General features: G+C 28.6%; 2 protein-coding genes across 3 annotated transcripts; both read left to right on the forward strand.

Moving 5' to 3' along the window:
* The first annotated feature begins 17915 nt into the window (after positions 1-17915).
* On the forward strand, positions 17916-24458 carry LOC111316904 (putative cellulose synthase A catalytic subunit 9 [UDP-forming]). 2 transcript variants are annotated; one of them, XM_089753631.1, is made up of 14 exons: positions 17916-18381; positions 18561-18796; positions 18881-19107; positions 19235-19337; positions 19421-19607; positions 19771-20037; positions 20182-20527; positions 20700-20836; positions 21342-21467; positions 21561-21773; positions 21853-22126; positions 22242-22438; positions 22535-22885; positions 23356-24458. In XM_089753631.1, the coding sequence occupies exons 8-14, from the start codon at positions 20777-20779 to the stop codon at positions 23938-23940; spliced, it is 1806 nt and encodes a 601-aa protein (XP_089609757.1). In that variant the 5' UTR covers positions 17916-18381; positions 18561-18796; positions 18881-19107; positions 19235-19337; positions 19421-19607; positions 19771-20037; positions 20182-20527; positions 20700-20776; the 3' UTR covers positions 23941-24458. The 2 variants fall into 2 exon arrangements, with proteins under 2 accessions (XP_089609757.1, XP_022774872.2); XM_022919137.2 differs by having other exon boundaries at positions 18601-18796.
* On the forward strand, positions 18301-20533 carry LOC149511948 (cellulose synthase A catalytic subunit 2 [UDP-forming]-like). Its single transcript, XM_089753457.1, has 7 exons — positions 18301-18381; positions 18601-18796; positions 18881-19107; positions 19235-19337; positions 19421-19607; positions 19771-20037; positions 20182-20533. Exons 1-7 carry the CDS (start codon positions 18301-18303, stop codon positions 20531-20533), a joined length of 1413 nt encoding a protein of 470 aa, XP_089609583.1.
* Positions 24459-27688: the final 3230 nt, after the last annotated feature.

Here is a 27688-nt window from a genome sequence, read left to right on the forward strand (position 1 = left end):
AGAATTCTTTTTCTACAAGTTTTCTGGTCTATCAAGTAATATCTAGCCAATCTCAAACAAATCTCTTATAAGATTTGAATCACTGTTCTTAACAATCTTCCCCTTAACTTCTCATAACGTATAGGTCGTGAACTTATCACTAGACACAACCAGAAAAGTCACCACCAATATTTTTTCTATGCAGGTGTGATTGGTTATCTAGGTGAATCTATTCTTTTGAAAGAAAGTCCTAAGTTTAACTAAAGGTTCATAAAAGAAAAGTTTTGATTTACATTTTAGAACTAAGTTAGGGAATTTAGTTACGTATAAAAAAGATTATAGCACCTCTCCACGCTCGTTCAAAATATGGTACCATTTAGTTTCAAATTATCCTAAAGATATTGGTTCTAATGGTTTTCTATTAAATTTTAATGTTTAAATATTAAAAATAACTTTTAAGATTTTTCTATCAATCTGGTAAAATTCTTAAAAATATTTCATCATCTCAAAAGTATCAAGAATCTTATTTGTTTTCTTGAAGAGGCTTTATCATTGGGGAAAAGACTTTAATTAGTTGTTTTATTAAATCTTATCTTATTGAAAATATATTTAAATTTTTTGCCATTTACGCCAAATTTAAAAATATTTTCTCACTTAAAAAATTCTTAAAAATCATTCATTTATAATTACTAAGAATTCATCCTCAGACTTATTCTTTATTTTGTAAGTTTTGTTTCTAATTTTTGTTGTATTGAAAATATATCTAGATTTTTCACTATTTAGGTCAAATTTAGAAATATTTTTCTTACTTAGAAATACCTTTAGAAATTGTTTGTTTATGATTTTTAAGACTCTTATTATAAAACTTGATTCATCATTTATTTCCTAATTTTTAAAATAAAAATAAAATGCTAATTATTTTTTTAAATCTTATCTAAAGACTTTCGTTATTTGGGTTAAGTTTTAGAAAAGATTTTTACCTAAAAATCTCCTAGAAAGTTAACAATTTATGATTTTCATAAGATTCCATCTTTGGATAATTGCCTTATATCTTTAAACAAATTTATAAGTTATATTTTTCTTTGATTTGGAAATGAATGTAATCACATCTATTGAAATTTCATCTAAATTATTTTATCATTCGAGTTAAATTTAGAAAAATTTCTCACCTAAAATTTTTTTAGAAAATTATCCATTTGTAATTTTTAAAAATCTCATCATTGGATAATTGTTATTCATTCCCAAAATTTTGTAGTTTATTATTATTTTTACCTTGAAAATAAATACTAATTATTGTTGTTGAAATTTTATTTAAATTTTTCCTCAATTTGGATCAAATTTTAAAAAAAAAATCTCTCACTTAGAAATCTCTTAAGGGGTGTTTGGTTCATAGAATCGTAGATTCTGAAAGAAAGTATTATCTCTAGGAAAATGCGATACCCTGAGTTTTCTTCCATTTTCAGAGCATCCCATGTTTAGATTCATTTGTTCGTTGGCTAGAAAATGCCTTAAATAATCCTTACAAAAAATTAAATGGGGTTGTTTAAGGCGTTTGTGGCAAAAAAAAGCCTTGAATAATCTCCTTCAACTTTTATGAGAGGATTATTGAAGGCGTTTGTGATCAAAAATGCCTTAAATAATTCCTAAACCCTAAACTCATAAAAATTTAAAGGGATTATTCAAGGCGTTTTTCTCAAAAAATGCCCTGAATAATCCCTTAAAAAAATTGAATGGGTTTATTAAAGGCATTTTTAGCCAAAAACATATTGAATTATTCCTAAACCTTAAACTTTAAACCCTAGACTTATAAAAATTTAAGGGGATTATTCAAGGCGTTTTTGCCCAGAAAATGCCTTGAATAATTTTTTATAAAAAATTGAACGGGGTTATTAAAGGCGTTTCTAACCAAAAATGCATTGAATAATCCCCTTAAACTTTTATGCATTTAGGATTTAGGGTTTAAGAATTATTTAAGGCATTTTTGGCTAAAAACACATTAAATAATCACCTCATAAAAATTGAAAAGAATTATTGAAGGTGTTTTTTTACTAGAAACACATTCAATAACCCTATTAAATTTTTCGTAAGAGATTATTCAAGGCGTTTTCTAAACAAAAACGCCTTGAATAATCCCTAATAAAAAATTAGAGGGGATTATTCAAGGCGTTTTTGGTAAAAACACCTTGAATAATTACCTTATAAAAATTGAAGTGGATTATTGAAGGCATTTTTTGCTAGAAACGCATTGAATAACCTCATCAAATTTTTTGTAAGGGATTATTCAAGACAAACGTTTCTAGCCAAAAACATCTTGAATAATCCCTTATAAAAAATTTAATAGAGATTATTCAAGGCGTTTCTATAAAAAAAAAATGCCTTCAATAATCCGTTTATAAAAATTTTTAGTGATTATTCAAGGTGTTTTTGGCTAGAAACGCCTTGAATAACCCCATTCAATATTTTATAAGAGATTATTGAAGGCATTTTTCATGCCAATCGCCATATAAAAATCAAATTTTTTATCAACAAAAACCTACAACTAACTTGCATTCATTTTCAGACATGATTTTCAAAATAGTAACGGCTGTTTCACAATTTTTTAGTCAGGTCAAATTTACAAATAATGTTATTTTCTCCCCCGGAATCCTAGAATACTAGAGGGAGAGATGGGTTTTTTATTCCAAGAGTTTGGGTATTATTAGAAATCTGTCAATTTTTTTTTAATCAGATTACCTTGAACCAAACGTTGAAATCAAATACCCAACAGTAAAATTTCGAGGAAAAATGTGTGGATTCCTCCAAACCAAATGCCCCTTTAGAAAATTATCCATTTGTAATTTTTAAAAATTTCATCTCTAGACAATTACCATTTATTTTTTAAGATTTTGTTAAAGTTTTATTTTCCTCTTAATTTATTTCTATTTGTTTTTATTAATCAAATTAATTATTTTATCTAATTCTAAAAAGTCCTACCCTAAGTAAACTATGATAAAAATAACATAAAATAAACCAATTAAAACACAATAAACAAAAAAGAAAAGACAAGCTGCAGTACATATTGGATCAGGTTGGTGCTTGGAAAATTGGGAATCATCTCCAAAATCCATCGAGAACTTTAGCACTTGCTGTAAAATGTTACTATAATCTAAAAATCTCATCAAAGTCTATGAATCTCATTGGAAAATCGTCGAGAACTTGAATAAGTCTAAAATTTGAACTTGAATTGCCTAAAACTTTTTTGCTCTCAAATTCTCCCATATAATTATTATGTGTTGATTGAGTAAACTTGCAAGGTATTTATAGGATCCTAGTCCTAACTTGCTAAGGACTTTAACTAAATAAAAAAAATTATTTTAAAAATTATCTTCAAGATTATCTTAGAATTTCATCCATATCCTCACTTTATTTTTTTAAATAAAACTCTTTAGATTTTATTAGCACATTATGTATCTGATAAAGAAATTGATTTATGTACAAAACCCTTGAATTAAATGAATTTCTATCCTCTAAGAATTCAACTTCACCCACACCATTTTTCAACTTTTTTCATTTTTTTTCAAAAAAAAAGATAAAGTAAAGATAATTAAGAAATAAATAAAGATATGCAAAAAAATCACTAAATAAAAATTACTAATGAAAATAAATAACCTATAAAGATAAATGAAAATAAATAATAAAAACAAATTTTGGCTTCAAGCTTAGACCCTAATTAGGTCCAAATAATATAAAAAATCAATACACCTAAAAAGTAATTTTGAAATTTTAAATCCAAACAAAATGAGATGTCTATGGTTACCCCTCTTTTTGTATTTTTTATAAAATAAGAATTGTACAAAGATATAAACTTTTATTACGTCTAGGTGTGACCTAAAATAAAAAAACATAGATTCGCATTGAAAATAAAAATTCATAATTTGAAATTCAAGAATTTTCCACTTGAAATTCAAAGGTTCACAATTTGAAATTCAAGGATTCATAATTAAATTCAAAAGTTCTTATTTGAAGATTCACATTCAAATATTCATAAGGTCTTAAAGAACTCAAAAAATTCATAAAATTCAAAAATTCGTAAGATTTTTGGATTCGTAAAAACTGAAGATTCACAAAATATTTGGATTGTAAGAATTGAATATTCACAAGATTTTCAAATTCGTAAGAATTGAAGATCCGTAAGATTTCAAATTCGTAATAACTAAAAAATTCGTAAGATTTTCAACTTTGAAAGATTTCAAGATTCTAAGAATTTTTTATTTGTAAGAACTCAAAGAATAAAAAAAAAATTCAAGGCTTCATAAAACTTTCATATTTGCAAGATTTTTTGATTCGCAAGAAATAAAAAATTCACAAGATTTTAAAGATTTACAAATAATTTCAAAGATTTATAAAAGAAATTTCAAAGCTTTGCAATTATAATGATCCACATTTTGAAAATTTTGGTCAAATTATGCAATTAGTCCTTGTACTTATATGAAATTTAAACTTTAATTTCTATATAATAATTTGTAGAAATTAGATCTTCATACTAATTTAATTTAACAATGTTGGTCCAATTGATAATAGTATTACTTGATCTTTAATAAATTAGTTGATGTGATTATTGACTATGCTAACGTGGCATTAACTTACTAATGTAGCAATTGGGATTAATGAAATTAGATGTTAAACTATGCAAATGGTCTCTATACTCTTATAAGATTTGAAATTTAATCCTTGTACTTGCACAAAATTTAAAATTTAATCCCTTTAATATAAAAATATTTTAAATTTTTTTAGTTTTTAAAATATTAAATTATAAAAATATTTAATCCCTTTAATATATTAGTTTTTATTATATATAATTAATTATTAATAATACCATATTAATAATTATATTATCATTTATATTAATCAGTTATAATATTAATAATTTAAATTAATATATCAAAGTTAATGTTATTTTAATTAGTATAAACATATCATTTAACAAAATTTATAATGAACCAAACAATTGACTAGAGTTGCATTTGTGATGAATCCGAAATAGACTAGGAATGAAATGATCATTCCATCCAATCCAACAATGTAAAATATTCAAACTTAGATTCTTACAAGAAACGAGCTCTTATTCGTTTGAAAGATGAATTTTGAATCTTAACAAAATGAAAGTAGGAAATGATTTATTTGATAAACTAAAACATCAACATCATATGTCATAATGAGAACTTTCAATTTTTTGGGTTTTCATAAAGAAAAAACTTATTTAAATAATTATCTTAAATTAAATAATTAGATTAACTTTAAAACCAATACCATTAAATTTAGTAAATTACTTTAATGTATTTAGAATCTTGAACCTATATTTGATTATAAAAAATCATTTAAATAGGGTTTAATTTAAAGGACTGGAAATATTGTTTTATGGATAATTTTACTTGTATGGGATGTAATTATTATTCTAATTCATTAGATATTAATAAAAAATAATAATTTTGTTAAAATTAGATAGTAACAGATTTTTATCATATATTCACAAATTTGTAATAAAATTTTAATAAATTGGTTTAAGATTTTTTTTCATATGGCTATAACATACTACAATTATGGTAAAAAAGTGTGACAAAATTAGTGATAAATATTGTGACAATATATGAAAATTATGATTTAATATTATGATAGAATATTATGAAAGAATACTGTAGCAATTTTTAAAATTTATTGTAAGAAACTAGAAAATTTTTAAAAATTCAAAATATTTTTTAAATTAAAGGGGCTAAATTTCAAATTTTATGCAAGTATAGGAACTCAATATCAAATTTCATATGAGTATAAGGATCATTTTTATAATTTAAAAATTAATTTTATCAATCCCAATTACCACATCAGCAAGTCAATGCCACATCGACTTGGTCAACAGTCATGTTAACTAATTTAACGAAGATGAAATAACATTGTTATCAATTGGACCAATATTATTCAATTAAACTATTATGAGGATTTAATTTTCGTAAATTATTGTATAAAGATTAAAGTTCAAATTTCATAAAAATATAGGGACTAATTGTATATTTGACCAAAAATTTTTTAAATTCACAACCAAAAATTGAAAAATTCATATTCCAAAAATCTTTAAAATTCAAATCAATAGCTCAAAAATTAACATTCGAGGGTTCTTAGAGGTTTACATCCAAATTTTAAAAATTTATCTTCAAAAAAGTTTTAAAAATTCACATCAAAATTTTCAAAGTTTACATTCAAAATTCAACGACTCGCATTCAAAAATTTTTAAAGATTCACATCTAAAATTCTAAAGATTCTCATTCAAAAAACTTTAAAGATTCACATCAATATTTTATAAAGTTCTCATCCAAAATTCAAAAATTCACATTTGAAAAATTTTAGAGATGCACATATAAAATTTTAAAGATTCTCATTTGAAAATTTTATGAATTCACATAAAAATTTCAAAGTTCACATCCAAATTTTAAAGATTTTCATTCAAAAAAATTTAGAGATTCACATCTAAAATTTTAAAGATTCATATTCAAGAAATTTCAATGATTCACATCTAAAATTTCAAAGACCACATTCGAAAAATTTTAGTGATTCACATCTAAATTCAAAGGTCACATTCAAAAAATGCAGGGGTTCACATCCAAAATTTCAAAGATTTTCATTTGAAAAATTTTACAAATTCACATCTAAAATCTCAAAGATTTGTATTTGAAACTCAAAATTTTTCATTTAAAATTTATTAGAGATTATGCTCAAAAGACTTACAAATCATTCTCAATATTAAAAATACTTCGTCAAAACAAAAGCTTCACAACTTTAAACTTTTGAAAAGGTACCCCAAGGTTTTGAATATCATGTCCAAATGTCTTATAAATTGTACTCGAAAGTCTTATAGATTGTGCCGAAGGTCTTTAGATTATGCCTGAAAGTCTTATAAATCATGTGTATCTTTGAAAAAACTCTTTTAATCAAAAGTTATACAGGTAGAAAAATGTTCTTCTTATCTAAAGAGTAAAAATATCATTTTAAAAGATTTCATCATTTAAGGATTCATATGTTCAAACTTTCTTCCCATCAAAGTCAAAATTTTATGTATGATGAATGATAATGATGTAAATGCCTTCAAAATGATGCAAATGCAATAATTCAAATTCTAACTAAATGGTGCAAATGCATGTCCTAAACAATAATACACATGTCATCCTTTAAACCATGATTCAAATGCTCACTACATGATGCAAATGTATGTCCAAACCATGACATAAATGCAATTATCAAAACAAAGATTCAAATATTTACCAAATAATGCAAATGTAATACTCAAAACAATAATCTATATAGTCACCAAATAATGCAAATTCATGGTTCACATGACAATGGAAATGTAAAATTCAAAACAATCATCTATATATTCATCAAATAATGTAAATGCATGGTTCAAACAACAATGTAAATGCAATATTCAAAATAATAATTTTACTTGCCTTAAAAAAGTCACTTTCGTAATAATGGTATGGAAATCATCTTTTTCATCTATCAAAATCCTATAAGCAACAATTCAAATTTGAATGGTTTTCAAAACTCTAAAAAATGGCAACAATAATTAGCTAGAATAATCAAAAGAATCTTTCCTTTAAAATGTTCATATTACCTTCATAATCTTATCGAATGACAATAAAAAATTACCCTATATAACTATTTTTCCATGAATAAGATGAAAATGAATCAATCATTCATTTTAAAACATATGATTAAATCTTTTGAAAACTAGTGATTACTACCTAGAATGAATAAGGTGAATCACAACTTGGTCTTTCCCAAATGATGAAATGATTTGGCAAAGTAAAATATTCGTTATCAAAGAAAACTGGGTCATTAAATGAAAAAAAGAATGTCTTTTCATCTAGGTTTACAAATGAAAGTTGTCTGTTAAAGCACAGTCCATTTTAGCACTCTTTTAAGTTCTTAACATATGGCATTTTAACAAATGTCAAAACTAGCTATAATAGGATCAAAATTTTTTAAAGAGAAAAGAAATAAATAAATAAACTCTGAACACTTATTCAAAAGTGATATCTATCTCTTTAAATTTCTCAAAGGTTTCTAATACTTATTTATTCATTCAAGCTTTATTTCCTTGAAAGGCTCCTTGTTTCGCCTTGTTCTCATGCATGAATTACTATTAATCTTGCTTAGACAGTCTATTTTAGGTTTTCACCCTAGAACTTCATTCTTTCTTTTCTTTTTTAATTTTTTAGATTGTTCACCTTGTATTTGAAAATTCAAAGTCATCCAAAATCAAACAATAATGATTTTCTAAAGAATAAACTTTCCAACTTAAATATTCGCACATGATCAAAATAGACTTTTTGAAGGACATAACATAGGCCAAGGGTTTACAAAGAATGGTTAATAGGCCTAAAAATGTGTTCAAGGTGATCAAACCAAAGATCATTTTCTTTTTATAAAGACATTTGTCCTTTCCATTTCCTAAGCATGTTTTTCATCTTTCCATTTTTTTTTCCCTTACATGTTTCCATTTTTAACAAGATGCATTTAAAATTTTTGAAACTTTGCTTATTTCAAACTTCCTTAACATAAGGCATCTTTCTTAGCACTTAACATAAGATCCAATGCCATTTATAAGATCTTTTTTTAAAGTAGTCCCTAATGTGAAAGGTGATCCTTACTTAAGGCTCATTCAAAAAGAAATTAACAATCTCAAAAGAGGTAAGCAAATGGATAGTTTCTTATTTTGTGAAAGGAATCTGAAAGAGGGTTATTTTTCATTTCAAGTATGGATATTTTAATTGAAAAACAATTCTCGAGTGATGATTTTCTTTACTTATTGATCTTAGATTCATCTGAATGTCTTGCATGCAAGATAGTACAATAAGTTATTCTCCTTTCACCTTTTTTTCTTATTTTTGTTTTTTATTTTTTTACTCATGATCAAAAGCACCACCTCAATTTTGTAATCAAGTGAAGGCCTAATGTAACAATTTCAATTTCAAGCCCATTCAAACTATTCATGTAATCTTCGCGCAATAATAATGAATATCACATATCAAAATATTGAAACAAAGGATATTATGGACATTAGATAATGTCACTCATTTGGTAAATTTGCCCCAAGATGTGGGCAAAAAAAAATTTTGAAAAAAAAATTGAAAAAGAAACAAAATGTTGAACAAATCGATGTGTTAGTCAAGGATATCAAAAAAATATGATCTTTTAGTCATTTGCCATAAGGAAAAGATTGAAGAGTTTGAACTTTTTGAAGAAACTTGGGTAATGATGTGTTTGGAATAATCTTAACACTTATCAAATTGCCACAACTCAAAAATCTTTCAAAGTGCCTTATCTATTGGTTTTCAAAGAAATTTCAAAAACTTTTGCAAATTAATAAGTTTTTTCATTGCTCATAGCCTTAATGAAAATTATTGACTTTGAGATCATCATGGTCAAAGTGGAAGTGAAGTCTATAAAACTCAAACTAATGTCTTTTAAAGATTAAAAGCTTGGAATGATCTAGATTTTGACTAAATTTAAGTAAGATAGGATTTGTGAAATGAATGGGTATATTTATTCTTGACATTAATTACCAATTCTCACAAGATTAATATCACAAACTTTTTCCTTTCTTTCGAAAAGAGTAATTTTCTTTTAAAAAAAATCATGTGAATTTTCATTGTCAAATAATTTAAAACTCAACAGATGAAAGAAAAAACTTTTCAATATTTACAAATCCTTTCCAATTCATGGCAATATGTTGTAATGTTCAAACAATAAAACAAGAGTTTATTCTAAACTATGCATAAAAGCAAAGATTATCCCAAATAAATGAAACAATATAGATACAAAAATGTTTACATGAATAAAAAAAAATTTATGTACAATTTCATGTGTGCAATATGTAATGAAAAACGAGAATTCATTTTTAATTAGACTATGTACAAAACTGAAGAAAATAAAATTGCCCTAAAATATATGCCTATAAAGATGTTTACATTGATGAAAAAAAATGTATGTACAAATGCATCTTATAGTGCAACAATTTATTTCCAATTAGATTATGTGTAATCCTAAAGAGAGCAAAAACTATCCTAAACAAATGAAAAGATGCGCATACCAAAATATTTACATAGATGACAAAATGTATGTACAATTATATATATACTAAATAATAGTTCATTATTTTCAATTATATATGAAAGTAAAGAGAGCAAAGATTGCCCCAAATGAATTAAATAACGTACATATAAAGATACTTTTATGAATGCCATCACATATATCCATTACATTATAAAAATTAAAAATTCATATTCAAAATTATATACAAAATTGAAGGGGGCGAATGAAATAATGTATATAATGAAAAACTAGGTTCATTTTCAATTAAATAAAAACTAAAAAGGAAATGCAAAGTTGCCCTTGATTGTTCCACATCTTTTTTTAAATATATATATATATATACATGGATAAGTGAAATAATTCTTGTACATGGATAATGTATGTATAAATACATGTATGTAATGAAACAAAAACATGTGATGCAAATAAAAAATTTCAACACAAATTCTCATTTTTTTTAAAGTAAAAAAATCTTTTGAAAAATTTTTTCATAAATTTAAATTACAAAAATTATCTCAACAAAAATAAAAATATCAACAAATACAAGATCAACAAAAACATGTTCTACCCAAAGATTAACATAGCTTAAGTTTGAGTTCTCTAAGTTCACTATATGCTCAGTTAGAATGTTGCAACAAACTAAAAGTTTCTAAATTATTCTTTAGAATTGTCCATGATAAATTAGTAAGGCATTTTAATCCTCACCCATTACATGCTACCAATAGAAAGAATTCAATTTGAGTGAAAGTATTTTGCTAGCTATTGCATATATTATCATCTCATAAAAACATAAGTCTTTTACTCCCTCCTAAAATAGACAAAACCCAATATAGAGCTCATGTAATGCAAATAAAGTTAATATTTTGTGTGAAGGGACATATACATTTTTCAACCCTAGTTCTCTTTAATCAAGAAAAAAATGAAAAACAAAGAAAAAAAGGTTAGTAAACAGATAAAATAATCATTACACTTTAAGACCATTAAACTAAATATTAGGATAAATTTAAAATTTTGTGGGTTAACTATCTATTAATTGTCCCTAATGGAGTTGCCAAACTTTTATAATGTATAAATTCATGAACCTATCACTAGACACAACAAGAGGATTTGTCACTAAACTTTTATCTATATAGGTGTGATTGGTAACTAAAGTGAATCTATTCTGTTGAAGAAGTCGTAAACTTAACTAAAGGTTCATAAAAGAATAAGCTTTGGTTTGCATTTCAAAACTAAGTTTGGAGTTTGGTTACGTATGAGGAAGGTTATAACATCCCACATACCCATCCAAAAAATAGTACCATTTAATTTCAAGTTATCCTAAGTATCTTGGTTTTAACAGTCTTTTATTAAATTTAGTGTTTAAATATCAAAAAAATAACTTTTAAGCTTTCACCATTAATCTGGCAGAATTTTTAAAATACTTCTTTAGCTCAAAAGTATTCAAAAATCTCATTTGTTTTCTTGAAGAGACTCCATCATCGAAAAAAACTTAAATAAGTTGTTTTATTAAATCTTATTTTATTGAAAAAATATATATATTTTTCGTTATTTTGGTCAAATTTAAAGATATTTTCTCACTTAGAATTTTTTTAAAAAATCATCATTTTGTGATTACTAAAAATTTTATCGTTGGACTTATCTTTTATTTTGTAAATTTTATTTCTAATTTTTGTTGTATTGAAAATATATCTAGATTTTTTATCATTTGGGCCAAATTTAAAAATATTTTACTTGCCTAGAAATACCTTAAAAAATTATATGTTTATGATTTTTAAGACTCTTATTATAGAACTTCATTCATCATTTATTTCCTACTTTTTAGAATGAAAATAAAATGCAATTATTTTGTTAAATCTTATCTAAACTCTTTCACCATTTAGGTTGAGTTTTAGAAAAGATTTTAACCATTTGTGATTTTCTTAAGATTCCATCCTTTGATAATTGCCTTATATCTTAAAACAAATTTATAAGTAATATTTTTTTATTTGATTTGGAAATGAATGCAATTAATTTTATTGAAATTTATTCTAAATTATTTCACCATTCGAGCTAAATTTAGAAAAATTCTTTACCTAGAGATTTTTTAGAAAATTATCCATTTGTAATTTCTAAAAATCTCATCATTGGATAATTATTATTCATTCCCAAAATTTTATAAAATTTATTATTATTAATTTTTACTTTGAAAATAAATACTAATTATTATTGTTGAAATTTTATCTAAATTTTTCCTTCATTTAGGTCAATTTTTTTAAAAAAATATTACCTAAAATACAATAAACAAAAAAAAAAGAAAAAAGAAAAGACAAAACCTACAGTATGGATCGAATTGAGTTTATGCTTAGGAATTTAGGAATTATCATTGAAATCTATAGGTATCATCGGAATCCCCATCAGGAACTTCAATGTTCCCTGGAAAATGTCACCAATCTAGAAATCTTATTGGAGTTTGAGAATCTCGCCAGAAAATCATCGAAAACTTGAACAAGCTTGAAATTTGAACTTGAACTGCCTAAAAATCTTTTGCTCTCAAATTCTCCTGTGTAATTGTCGTATGTTGATTATGTAAACTTGCAGGGTATTTATCGGAGCCTAATCACAACTTGATAAAAACTCTAACTCAATATAAGATTATTCTAAAAATTATCTTCAAGATAATCTTAGAATTTCATCTACAGCATCACCCATTTTTTCAAAATCAAACTCCTTAGATATATTTTATCAGCATATTGTACATTTGACAAAGAAATCAATCTATGTACAAAACCCTTAAATTGAATGAACTTCTATCTTTCAAGAATTCATCTTCACCCACACCCTTTTCAACTCTTTTCATTTTATTTTATTTTATTTTTTTGTTTCACAAAAAGATAAAACAAAGTAAAGATAATTAAGAAATAAATAAAGATATATAAGAAATAATCACTTAATAAAAATTACTAAGAAGATAAATAACCTATAAAGATAAATAAAAATAAATAATAAAAAACTTAAAATAATAAAAGAAAATTTGGGTTTTTAAGCTTAGTCTCAAATTGGATTCAAATAATATAAAAAATCAATACATCCCAAAAGTATTTTCGAAATTTTAAACCCAGACAAAAAAGGGCATCTACATGACTCAAATTTCATCAAATTATCAGTTTTTATACTAAACATGCTTAGCTACACTTACAATGAAAATCTTGTAACAATCTTTTCATTTATCTTCATGCTTTATTCAAATTGATCCTCAAAATACAAACTCGAACTCTGCCATTGAATTGAGCTCCTTCGAACTTACCCCTTCCCACATCTCAAACCTTCGATCTAATACCAATTGATAGGTTCATAACAGCTCTTATATCAATTATTAGGCAAAAAGGCCCAAAATCAATTAACCATCCAAGCCAGTTTAAACTATCAATTAACCATAAAAAAGAAAATAATTTAATGTGATTAAGCCTAACTGGATTATATCTACGAATGAAAAAAATTTTATTATTTGTAGAGAATTATAAATATACAAATCAGATCAATTAACACTCATAGTCAATACCTATAGACCTTTTCATTTAGGGATGTAAATGAAAAGAACTTTCAACAAATTGTTTGTGAACATGTTTGGCTTTTATTCGTTTATATTCGTTTATTAAGATTAACAAATGATCTTGAACAATAATTTTATGTTCGTTTATTAAATGAACCAAATACAAATAGAGGTTTGTTTGATTTGTTTGTATTTATGAATAAACTTGTTTAAAGTTCGTTTAAAACTCATTCGTTTATTCTTCGTTTATTGTTCATTTGCTATTCGTTTATAATAATAACAACAAAATTACATTTTTATCCTACCCTAATCTTATTTTAAGGTCTATTTATGTTTATTTGGATTCGTTTATATTTGTTTATTTAAATTTATTTGGTTATGATTTATTTATTGTTTTTGAACATGTTCGTTTATAAATGTTCATGAATATGTTCGTTTAATATTTACGAACATACTTGTTTAACTTAATCGAATCAAACACAAATTGAATACAAACATCCTACCATTTAAATGAATCAATCTTGAATGAACAAAGTAATTTTCTTATCGATCATTAATCGAGCCTAAACCCCTCTAAAAATAAATGAATAAATAATAGACATACGTTCATTTGTTCGTATTTGGTTTGTTTACATTCCTGCTCTTATTCTCATTTAGTTTTATGAAGTACTATTAATTCAAACAAATACATACTCATGTGCATTCATACACTATACCTATATAAATCTTTTCATTTTCCTCTAGTCTACTCAAATATACATACTCATAAGGATCCTCTCAATCTACTATAGTCCTATGGAGTGTTTATCCTATAAAATTTTATATTTTTTTAATATATTTTTCTCATATATGATCTTATATAGATTTCATTTATTTATAATCATATTATCTTACCTATCAATAATCTATTTTCTCTTAGAATTCTTCTTTTGCAAGTAATTTTTTTTTATCAAACAATATTTAACTAATTTCAAATAAATCTCTTATGAAATTTGAGTTACTATTTTTAACAAAAAAGATGAAGATGAAAGGTGAGGATACAAACAATTAAGGTGGCAGATTTGATTGATCAGCATCGTAGAAAATTACAAAAAAAAAAAGAAAAGAGATGATTAATTAATTAACCGTTTCATCTAGAAGATGCTGGTTTGATTACTCATATGCCTCTAATTCGAAGGTGTACTTGCTAAACTCTATTTGGATTGGTTCTCTGCTAGAGCAATTCACCGTGAAGTCATCAGATTACGTTGTTGCAAGGAAATTAATCGGAAGAGAGAAAATGTCTGCTGAATATCGATCTCCAATCTGGAGTTTGGTGTGGTCAGCCAGAGCTTTTCCCAAAGTTAAATATTTCACGTGGAGATTTCTTTTGGCAATATTTCCCACGAGGGATAGATATATAACGAGACCTTCAACTGGACAATAATTGTTGTACGTGTGAAATGCCTAATGAGTTTATCTGTCATCTGTTTTTTGGGTGTAGATTTAGGCGACATGTATGGTACAAAATTTGCAAATGGATGATACCAGCTTTGGAATAAAGGCCTTCCTGGCCCTATGGAATTTAGGGTGAATATGTTGATAAAAGCAAAGCAAGAGGAGGATTTGGAATGTTTTCTTAATGCGCTCTGGTTATTGTGGATCAATAGAATTCGGTATTATCATGACCAAACTTGCAAATTGCCCAGATGAGAATTGTTCGTTGGAAGGACATGCAAATGAGTCCCAAAGAAGCACCTGTGCAGCCAACTGATCACCCTAGGTTCTTAAAATAAACACTGATGCAACTTTTGATGTTAATTCTGGGATTCCAAGACTTGGCTTGGTGATCAGAGGTACAAATGGCTAGGGGTTGTTGAGTGCAATGACTAGAGTGGAACAGGTAGCCAATCCTTTTCATGCCGAAGGAAGGCAATTCTCTTTGGAATATTTAAGGAACTGATCGTGGAGAGCAACTCGGAATAGGGGGAAATCTATGTTGTGGAAGGTTGATGGTATGACTTTTGACATTGTTGATTTGGCCTCCACATGTGAGAGTTATCATTTTATACACTTTTCTTTTAGGATGTATCTTAGTTGACTTTAATTGGTTTTGAATAAAAATTTCTAGCTATTATAAAAAAAAATAAATTATTAAGCAGGTGGTTAAGCCTACCAATCTTCCACCTGTCATATGATTATTAGGAAAAAAATAGTGGTAATGTTGTTGAATTCACCATAAGAAAAGTTAGCATTTATGAAGTAGCATCTTATTTATAATTATTGTATTATAATTAATTAATTATAATTTAAAATAATATAAAATTTATTAAAATTTTATATAATACTTATAATTATAAATGATAAATTTTTATATATTTTTTTGTTACGATTGAACCATTATAAAATTGCAGTGAAACAATTTGTAGGTGAAAGTTTTTTTTTATGCTTCTTCAATTGAATTCACGTTATGAAAAAAAATTCCCCTCGAATGGGTAAAAAAGTGCCTCTAATGTGTGTTAGTCAATGATTGCATACAGATCACAAAACTGTGTATTGCCACTATTACTTTTTTGGGCTTCTGATCAAAAGCTTAAACTAAGATTATTGTAAATTTTTACTGTAGGTAATGCATATTCATGATGTAATCATAAAAAGTCATCAGGTGCCTATAAAACTTAATAAAAAATAAAAAATCATTTAACATATTTATTAAAGTTTTTAAATTTTATAAATAAAATTAACAGAGTAATATATATATATTAAAATTTAAAAAATATTAAAAATAAAATATATAATAATTTTTAATTTAATTTATAAAATTTAAAAAATTATATTATTAATAAAAAATAGTTAAAATGCTATTTTTTTTTAAAAAAAAATTTCTAATAATGAAAGTGGTAAAGTAAAACAATAGAGTGGGAGACTGATTGCTCCACCGACAGTCTAATTGCACATGTGGCGTGAGAAGCACAGTACCTGCCACAAGAAAATGACTTGATGTGGCGCCCACAAAAGTGACTTTCTATATAAAAAATAAATAAACTAATAATATATTTTCTTTAATATTTTTTTATATAATGAAAAAATAAGGTGATAATTTGTCATCCAATCTTTGACCAATTATTATCTTAACGGCCAAAAAATTTTTTTGGAGTTTTTTTTTTTAATTTTACAAAAGGATTTTTGTCGGCTGCACATGTCATTGTTGTGTTTTAGGACCAAGATCATCTGAATCCATGAGTTAGGCTGAAGGGGTTCCCTTCCATTATTGTTTGATGCTCACTTAAAATTTAGTTGTTGAAGCTGAAAGACGTTGCAATTTCAGGTGAATCACTCTTGAAATTTGGATTCACAGATGAATAAAAACTCAGTTAGCTTTCTCATGTAATTCCATTACAGTGGAAATATTTTTTTTATTATATCTTATAATATCATTTTATGATTAAATTTATAAATTTTAATTACAAAACATAATTGAAAATTGATCTTTTTAAGCTTTTAAGAATCTCTTGTTGTGTTTGCTTTGGCATTTGTGCTAAATGAACTTCATTTCTTTTGCTCTCCTAATTCATGGGAATAACAAATTGTAATGGGTGATGAGATCAATTACCCCAAAAAGTATATTAATGAAAATTTTCTTCATGATTAAAACTTAAAAGATAATGACTTTTTTAATCATATATATATATCATATAAAAGAGACATCTTTTAACTCATAATATGTATATTATAATATATGAAATTTCGATAAATAAAATCTTAAACTGTTACAATTGTAAACTTTAAAAGATGTAGACTTGTGAAAAAGAAAAAGAAAATGTTTTCAAAAGGTTTTATTCTCAATTTCTTATGCCCTTTAAAAGAGAACAAAATTAAAATAAAAAAGTATTTTCTTTATTTTTTTTTTTGGGTAATAAATACAAAACAAGAGTTCTTTTTCTTTTTTACCAAAATTTTGATTCTAAAATTATAAAAAAAATCCAAAAAAAAAAAGCCAAGGAAAATAGGGTTAAAAAGAAGAAAAAAACCTAAACCCCAGCAACTAGATCTGAAACATACTTTCCCCAAAACCCAACAAAACACTCCAAAATATTTCCTCACTTTATTTCCAAGAAAAAAATCTTTTTATTTTTTTCTAAAAATTCTCTGTTTCATTGTTGAAATAAATATTTTTGTTTGTCCAGCAACTGTGGTGGGGGCAACACCCAGCGCCACCATCCTTTTCTGGACCCACCACCTTTGCTAGGCTTTTTCTCTCTGTATATATATATATTTTTTTCTACTGTCTCTCTCTCTAATTAGGTGTGTTATGCCTGTCATCTCCTTCTTTGTTACGCGTCCACATTTCAACACTCTCATCGCTCTTTTCTCTCTCTAAAAAGCCTCCAATTCCCATTTTAGATTGATACCAAACCAGTTATAGAATAGACCTGGCCTGCTTCTCAATCCAAAAGCCCACACTCTTTCTCTAGTTTTTTTTCCCTTCCCTTTTCCTTTTCCTATCTTATTATATAGGCAGCTCTTTTCCGGTCGATCTGCGATTTCGGTTTCCTGTGATGGGAAGTGAAAGGACCAAAATTTGATTTTTTCAAGGAATATGGTGATTCTGAGACTTAAGTTCATGTAAAGAAGATACCGAGTCTTTCTGAATTGGGTCGTTCTTGCTGTTGTTGCTATAGTGAGTTATGGACACTGGAGGTCGACTCATTGCTGGTTCTTACAACAGAAATGAGTTTGTTTTGATAAATGCAGATGAAAATGCGAGAGTAAGACACTCGAAATCTAAAAAAAAAAAGCTTCTCATTTTTTACTTTATTTGTTATTTGAGGAATACCCATTTGGTTATTTTGTTGTTTTATGAAATGGGTTTTCTTTTTTCTTTGTGTATTGCTAGATTTGTTGTTTAATTTTTGCTGGATTTGTTGTTCTCACATTTCATGGTCAGGTGCTGATGGTACGCTCTTTATGCTTGTGGTTCTTATCAGATAAAGTCTGTGCAAGAATTGAGTGGACAAACATGTCAGATCTGTGGGGATGGGATTGAGATTACAGTGGATGGAGAGCCCTTTGTTGCCTGTAATGAATGTGCTTTCCCTGTCTGCAGACCCTGCTATGAGTATGAGAGAAGAGAGGGAAACCAAGCTTGCCCTCAGTGCAAAACCAGATACAAACGAATCAAAGGTGAGATTGTTACTGCAATATATGGTCTATATTGGCAGCCAAAAGTGACTTATGAGTGTCCCTAACTAGTGATGTGAACTGCAGGCAGTCCTAGGGTCGAAGGTGATGAGGAAGAAGATGACATAGATGATCTGGACAATGAGTTTGACTATGATGATTTGGATCCTCAACAAGTTGCTGAGGCTATGCTCACTGCACGCCTTAACACTGGCCGTGGTTCCCACCCACATGCCGCTGGAGTGCCTGCACTCTCAGAACTAGAATCTTGTCCTCCTAGCTCTCAAATTCCTCTCTTGACCTATGGTGAGGAGGTGAGTCTTTCTTCGCTTCTCTCTATTTATACGTATTTGTAAGAGTTCCAATTTACAGTTGCTCTGTGTTTTTACACTGTACTGCACAAATAATAGTTGCATTTTAACAATGCTTTTATTGTTTTAGGGTTCGGAGATTTCTGCTGATCATCATGCTCTAATTGTACCCCCGTTTATGGATCACGGAAATAGAGTTCATCCAATGCCTTATACTGATTCATCCATTCCTTGTAAGTCATTATCCTTCTGCTTGTTGCCATTTTTGAATTAATTGTCTCTCTAGTCTTGGACCTTAGTGTTTCAAATGTTGCAGTGCAACCTAGACCAATGGTTCCTAAGAAAGATATAGCAGTATATGGTTATGGAAGTGTCGCATGGAAGGACCGTATGGAGGAGTGGAAGAAAAGGCAGAATGACAAACTTCAGGTAGTTAAGCATGAAGGAGGGAATGATAGTGGAAACTTTGATGGAGAGGAGCTGGATGATGCTGATTTGCCAATGTAAGTGATGTTTAAAGTTTATGGTTTGATTTTTGTTACTAGTGTCTATAAACATTGAAAGGTTTTTGGGCAGATTTGTTTCTGAAATTCTGCACAGTGGCATCGTTTGCTTGTATCTGTATAATAGTTTCTTTGTCATTTAAAAAATGTTTTTTCATTTCAGGATGGATGAAGGCCGGCAACCACTTTCAAGGAAGTTACCCATTCCTTCAAGCAAGATAAATCCATATAGAATGATTATTATACTCCGTCTTGCAATTCTTGGCCTATTTTTTCACTATAGACTTCTGCATCCAGTCAGGGATGCTTATGGCTTGTGGTTGACATCTGTAATATGTGAAATATGGTTTGCTGTTTCTTGGATTTTGGATCAATTCCCAAAATGGTACCCTATAGAGCGGGAAACATACCTTGATCGATTATCTCTAAGGTTTGTGGTGGTGCCCAAAACTTACCATGTTTTATGTGTTTACATGATTATTTGACATGAATTCAGATATCCACCTCCATTTTTTCCTTAATGCTATTTTTAATATAGCGCCACTTTTCTTGCTAATTTAATCTTTATGCACAGGTATGAGAAAGAAGGGAAACCATCAGAATTAGCTAGTATAGACATTTTTGTGAGTACAGTGGATCCAATGAAAGAACCTCCGCTTATCACTGCAAACACTGTTCTGTCCATCCTCGCTGTTGATTATCCTGTTGATAAAGTTGCATGCTATGTATCAGATGATGGTGCTGCCATGCTCACATTTGAGGCTCTCTCTGAGACTTCTGAATTTGCTAGGAAGTGGGTTCCTTTCTGTAAAAAATTCAATATTGAGCCACGTGCTCCAGAGTGGTATTTTTCTCAGAAGATAGACTACCTAAAAAACAAAGTCCATCCAGCTTTTGTCAGGGAAAGGCGAGCAATGAAGGTGTGACGTCTTGTCATGCATTGTAACATGTGTTCTGTTTGAGTTCATATTTTGAGTTCTAAAAATCATCTGTGGTTTCTAATCAATCTGAGGTTGAATTTAGCAATGATGATTTTTGCCTTTGATTACATGGAATGTTTAATTTATTTGAGTTTATTATTTAATTGGACAGAGAGAGTATGAAGAATTTAAGTTAGGATAAATGGATTGGTTGCCACAGCACAGAAGGTTCCTGAGGATGGTTGGACAATGCAAGATGGAACTCCATGGCCTGGAAACAGTGTTCGTGACCATCCTGGTATGATTCAGGTGAGATACTGTTGCATTTGACTTGCTGTATTTTTCTCATTATGTTTCCAAGTGTGTGTAATGCAGAAGAATTGAAAGACGATGGAAGAACTTTTACCATAGGGAACACAACACCCTTAGGATGGATTCAGTCCTTGATGAAATGCATCATTTTGTTACCTTAACTATTTCTTTGATTTGTTTATGGTGGCCATGCATGTGGGTGAGACTCGCAGTATTGATGTTTGATTGGGAAAATAGGTTTATTTATTTTGTTTGTGATTTGTGACTGTAGCTTATGATTTTAAGACTTGGTTCATTTTTGGTGCCTCTTGTGTGCATGGCCGTTATGCTAATCCCTACTTCATCCTGTATTTTGAGTTTTTCTTTTTTAATTTTTATTTCTCTTATGAGACATAATTTGTAGGGGCTTCGAGATGCTTGCTATTTTGATTTAGGTGTTAATGATTTTTCGCATAGGTTCATTGATTATTTGCACCATATAACTAAATTTGTATTCTGGCAGGTTTTCCTAGGTCATAGTGGTGTTCGTGATGTGGAAGGAAATGAGTTACCTTGCCTAGTTTATGTTTCTCGTGAGAAGAGGCCAGGTTTTGAACACCACAAAAAGGCTGGGGCCATGAATGCTTTGGTAAGGCACAAGTTCTTTGTTTTTCTGTTTCATAATCTTTTGGCATTTAAAATATGGTTTCAAATTTATGAACTTTCATTGTTTGTACTGAAGATACGGGTCTCGGCAGTCCTCTCAAATGCTCCTTATCTTCTGAACGTCGACTGTGATCACTATATTAACAATAGCAAAGCACTTAGAGAAGCCATGTGTTTCATGATGGACCCAACATCAGGGAAGAAGGTTTGTTATGTGCAGTTTCCTCAAAGATTTGATGGAATTGATCGACATGATAGATACTCAAATCGAAATGTTGTGTTCTTCGATGTAAGTTTATTTCCTTTCTTCCCTGTTAATTATGTGTTCTTTTCTTAAATCAAAGCCTAATCTCTTAAATCAAAATCAGATCAACATGAAAGGATTAGATGGCATACAAGGACCTATATATGTTGGAACAGGGTGTGTTTTCCGAAGGCAAGCACTTTATGGTTATGATGCACCAGTTACCAAGAAACCTCCTGGTAAGACCTGCAATTGTTTGCCAAAGTGGTGCTGCTGCCTGTGCTGTTGTTCTAGAAAGAAGAAGAAAACAAAGCAAAAGGAGAAGACAAAGAAGTCTAAGCAAAGGGAAGCTTCAAAGCAGATACATGCTCTTGAAAACATTGAAGAAGGAATTTCAGGTAAGGGTTCAATTTACGAGGGTGCAACTGAAAGTTCCAGTAATCTTATTATGTGTCTATAATGAATTTTTAATATGATACTGTAAACTGGAATCTGTCCGCATGCATCTGTCAGAGGCAAACTCTCAGAACTCATCCAAGGCGTCACAGATAAAATTGGAGAAAAAGTTTGGTCAGTCTCCTGTGTTTGTGGCTTCCACTCTTCTGGAGAATGGTGGAGTTCCTCAAAATGCAAGTCCTGCATCCTTACTGAGGGAAGCAATCCAAGTCATAAGTTGCGGTTATGAAGATAAAACAGAATGGGGAAAGGAAGTAAGTAAACCGGAAAATCAACCTGTACTCTTATTATAGGCAAGTTGAAGTTTATTAATATCTCATAATCATAAAAACTTTTAACTTGCAAACCAGGTTGGCTGGATATATGGCTCTGTGACTGAGGATATCCTGACAGGATTCAAGATGCACTGTCATGGCTGGCGATCTGTGTACTGCATACCTAAACGACCTGCTTTTAAGGGTTCAGCTCCTATTAACCTCTCAGATCGTCTACACCAAGTTCTGCGTTGGGCTCTTGGATCTGTTGAAATTTTCTTGAGCAGACATTGTCCCATTTGGTATGGATATGGGGGTGGATTGAAATGGTTGGAACGATTTTCCTACATAAACTCAGTTGTGTATCCATGGACCTCCATTCCCTTGCTTGTGTACTGTACCCTTCCAGCTATCTGTCTCCTCACTGGGAAGTTTATTGTTCCTGAGGTAAGAATTCACTTTGTGTTGTTTTATGCTCCCGTGCTAACATTTAAATCTAGCTTTTAGAGAGAAATTTTTAGTCCTATTAACTCATTTTTGAGTTGATATTAAAGCAGTGATAATTGTTCAAAACCTGGAATGTCTCCAGGCACTCGTGCCTGCAACGTAATTGAAGCTCTAGATGTGTTACTGATTGGTCAACCATGAAATTTTAGATAATTTTAAATTATCGCTTTCTAATGGTTTATATATAATATGAATTTTTTACTTTAATTTAGCATTTTTAACTTGCCAACCTTGAAAAAGAGAACTAGGGTGCTTAAAGCTAGTTTCTTTGTGGAGTTTTGGTTTTTCATTGTAAGCAAGTCCCACCTATACACGGTGGATTGCTTTGTTTGCTAAGTTATACTCTGTTGATTTTTAACTTCTATTTATTAGCTAGGGCCATTGTCTAACATGGAATTCATGACTCACAGATTAGCAACTATGCCAGTCTTGTATTCATGGCTCTCTTCATATCAATTGCTGCAACTGGTATTCTTGAGATGCAGTGGGGTGGTGTTGGAATTGATGACTGGTGGAGAAATGAGCAGTTCTGGGTGATTGGAGGTGTTTCATCACATCTTTTCGCTCTCTTTCAGGGTTTACTAAAGGTTCTGGCTGGTGTCAGTACAAGCTTCACCGTAACCTCTAAAGCAGCAGATGATGGTGAATTTTCCGAGCTTTACCTCTTCAAATGGACATCCTTGCTCATCCCTCCCACCACCTTATTGATCATAAATATAGTTGGCGTCATTGTTGGGGTCTCGGATGCCATCAATAATGGGTATGATTCATGGGGCCCATTGTTTGGGCGGCTATTTTTCGCCTTCTGGGTTATTATGCACCTTTACCCCTTCCTCAAGGGTTTGCTGGGGAAACAAGATCGCATGCCAACCATTATTTTGGTGTGGTCAATTCTGCTAGCCTCAATCTTGACTCTTATGTGGGTTCGAATAAACCCATTTGTCTCGAAAGATGGCCCTGTACTAGAAATTTGCGGGCTGAATTGTGATGACTAGGAGATTACATGAATAAGGAAGCAGCTTTGGCTCATCAGTTAGTTATCTCATACGCAATGGTTGTGGTAAAGTTGTTGCACAAAGGGAATTATTTATTTGTGTTATTCTGTGCTGAATGCTTCAGGTTATGTTGCATGATGAAGTTTTCATCATGAGCAAGGCAGAAATTTTGTTTGGGGGGCAAAGCATAGGTTGATGTGGGTGTTGTAGATATGGGCACATTGTTCTTTGTTTTTAAAGAGTTCTTTGCTATTTATTCTTTTATTATAATTTCGTGGGGTTTTAGGGGTTTTTTGGCTTTTATTTCTTTGTGTATTTTTTGGGTCTGTATTCCTAATGTTGAAGGTATTTTTATTAATTCCCTGGCCATTGTGGGGGATTTGGTACAGGTGTCTCAAAATTTATATTCCCATTTCTTCATCTATTTGTTATAATGTTTGGAATGGACTTTGGAGTTTGTCCAATGTACGCTCATAAATTGAAGTTATGGATATTATAAAACTGTATTTGTTGCCTCATCTGCCATGCATTTCTTCTTCTTCATTTTCTTTTTCTTACCTGGATTCTTTAAATTCTTATTTTTTAAAAATGACTTTGTGAGTTGTTTGGTGTTAGTTTTAGGAACACGAGGGAATCCCTCTCATAGTCCCGTCGAAACAGTAGCAGTGTTAATTGAAAGGTCGATTACTGGCAACAAAAGTAGTAGTGGTATTTGTAAAATAATAGCAGCCATGTTTTGAAGGTAAAAGATTTTCTTATTGGATTTCTCATCATCCTTCCTCTTTTCGTAATTGCAATGTCTTCAAAATTCAACTTTAAAACATTAAAAAATAATAATAATAAAGTGAGAATCATGGGTTCATGGTGCTGAAAGTCAAACATGTTTTAAGTCAGGCAGACACACACTCTTTTTTCTTTTCCTAATAGTTAGATAGTATGACTACTCACATATAATATAGATATTTATTTCTTAATAATAATTAGATTGTTGTGAATCCACGGAAATTGTTTATCATGTTTATATGTTATATGTATTTTTCTTCTTAATTTAGTTTACCATGTATAGTTGTTTTATCTTTTATTTTGCTTCTCTATAAGTTTTTTTATTTTTTTTTTTATTTTGTAAGTTAGAAGTAATCTTTATCCTTTTTCTTTTAGTAATCGAGTTATAAACATAAACTTATATTTGGATGTAATTCAAACTTGAATGCAATTGTTGAAGATTGAGTGTTCTTTATTCAATTACTCTCTTTACTATTCCAATCTTTTTATTCAGTGTGAATTCTTCACACATTTTCATCTGTGACTTTTACCAAAAGATTAAAAAAAAGGGGTAGAGACCGAGGAAAAGGTGAACATTATTTACGATTGGACATTAATTAATTTTAACCTTTTTGTTGATACAAATTTATAGGGTTTTATCTATATCAGTATAAAAGTTACTTTTTTTTTTTTTAATATTTGAATCTAAATTATATTTATAACCCTTACACTTAGTCATTTAGATCTAATAATTCAAAAAGTGTATAATTCTTATATTAATATAAATGAATCTCTTCTAATGTGTGTGTTAATGTGTGTGTGTATATATATATAAGTGAAAATAGGATTAGATTACAAATTGCTGGTAAACGTGACCAAGCATTCACAAAGCCAAAGAAAGTTACTATAAGTCAAACAAATGGTGCCAGTGCAAGTGATTCAGTCTGTTTTAAAGTCATACGAGCGGTAGTTGTATTAAGTCGTATCAAGAAAAGAGCAATCAAAATCTATAATTTGATCAAATATGGAACCAAACCCAGTACTTTAGACCCACCTTATGCTTTTCCCTATCAGCCACAGGGTGAGTAACGAGTATGACCCTAACCCTCGAAACAATTATTAAAAGATCCAACTGAAAGAAATCTGAAATTGTTACGATATTATTATTATTATTATTATATACTTTGTTAGGCTGCCAATTCCTCACAGCTTCCTTTCTTCTTCCTCTCTCGGGTCGTATGGAAAAATTGGTTTCAGAGACCCACATGAATATCAATGTCAGCTTCTAATTTATTTCCCAAGCACACATTCAATAATCAAAGTCAACACTCTTGACACTCCATTACGTATAACCCCTCCTACGGTTCAAATGAACACTACACGTCTCCTAAATATAATTTATTATTAAATAATTAATTTTTTTTAATTTTAATTTGAATATATATATGTTTAAATATATTAAATTATAATATAATTTTCTAAAAAACAATTAACATTTTAATAATTTTGAACTGATTTGGATTCCATTAGAATGAGTCCGGCCTTCGAAGAATTTTCAAAGGGTGAACGAGCCTAGTACAACTCCATCTTGGAGACTCCTATATTATGTTTTTGGTTAAAAATATTAAAAACAAACAAACATATTATAAGTAGCATCGTTTTTTTTTCTTTAATCTTATTTTGTGTTTATTTTTTCACTCATTCGCTCAAATTTCTTGTATATATTTGAAATTATCAAAAGATTAACATTTAATTATTAAAATTAAATGTCTCATATTTTATAAACAGTCTCTTATCATTGGCATTCTCTAATTTTCTTCTCTCTTTCTTTGAATTTAATTTAAACCTGATCAAATATAGGATAATAATCTTCCTTAAGAAGATAAATTTATGATTTATACCTTTCACTTTCACCCCTTTCAAATATTTTGATACGTATTATTTTAGAAAACTATATGTATGACTAAAGAAAATAAGCCTTGAGTTGAAATGATTTTTAATTAAGTAGTTGAAATGTAAAAAAAAAAATGAATTGGGTGTAAGAAAAAGAGAAGCATTGAGGATTAGAAAAATTTTAGAATTTGTACCCAAGCCAAAATCCAAATTAATCTCAGGCCAAAGCGGATAAACACTATATTTTCCTTTGTTTTGTTATGTCTGCTTATGCTGCTAGGCACAAAACTTATAATAATAATAATAATAATAATAATAAAACTTCAATGACAATAATTGTTCAATTTGGACTATGGATAATTCTACTTCCTTTCGCCAATATTTGCTCATTTCCTTCTCAAAATTTTTAATTATACTCATGTATCTATAGATATAATTATAACTCCCAACATAATACGTAGTACACATCAAATGTATTTTCTTATTGAAAATCAGAAACATAGAAAGTGAGATAAAAAAAATACAAAGTGAACGTTTGTAGTAAATAGTCATTTTTCTTCAATTATATATACGAGTGTATTTATAAAATACCGCTAATATAACAAATTGAAAAATAAATGACAACACTCTTTGCAAAATAAATAAATTAATAAGTTTTTTCACTTTTGCTTAATTTCACTTTCAAAAGTAGAAAACAATAAAAAAAAAAGAGAAATTATTTGATACATTGATAGTAAAATCTTTTTAACTTCACTGACGAGATTAAGATTGTGACATATATCTCATTTTTTTAAAATTAATTTTTTTTAAATATATAAGGGACATGTATCATTATCTTAATCTCGTATGTGGAGTTAAAAAACTTCACTATTAGTGTATTTAATAATTCAACTTAAAAAAATAGTTCAATTAAATATTAATGTTTTAACTTTAACGCATAACAAAAAAAATGATGTCTTACTAGTTTTAAAGTCACCCGACAAATTTGAAAACAAAAATAGAAAAATTAAAATTGCCACTAATCTTTTTTGATTGGGTGTGATTGGTTACCTATTAAACTTTATCTTTTTAATAAAATCTTAAAATTAATTAT

This window comes from Durio zibethinus, chromosome 24, assembly GCF_047325235.1.
Source record: "Durio zibethinus cultivar Kanyao isolate XHJ-2024 chromosome 24, ASM4732523v1, whole genome shotgun sequence".
NCBI lineage: Eukaryota > Viridiplantae > Streptophyta > Magnoliopsida > Malvales > Malvaceae > Durio > Durio zibethinus.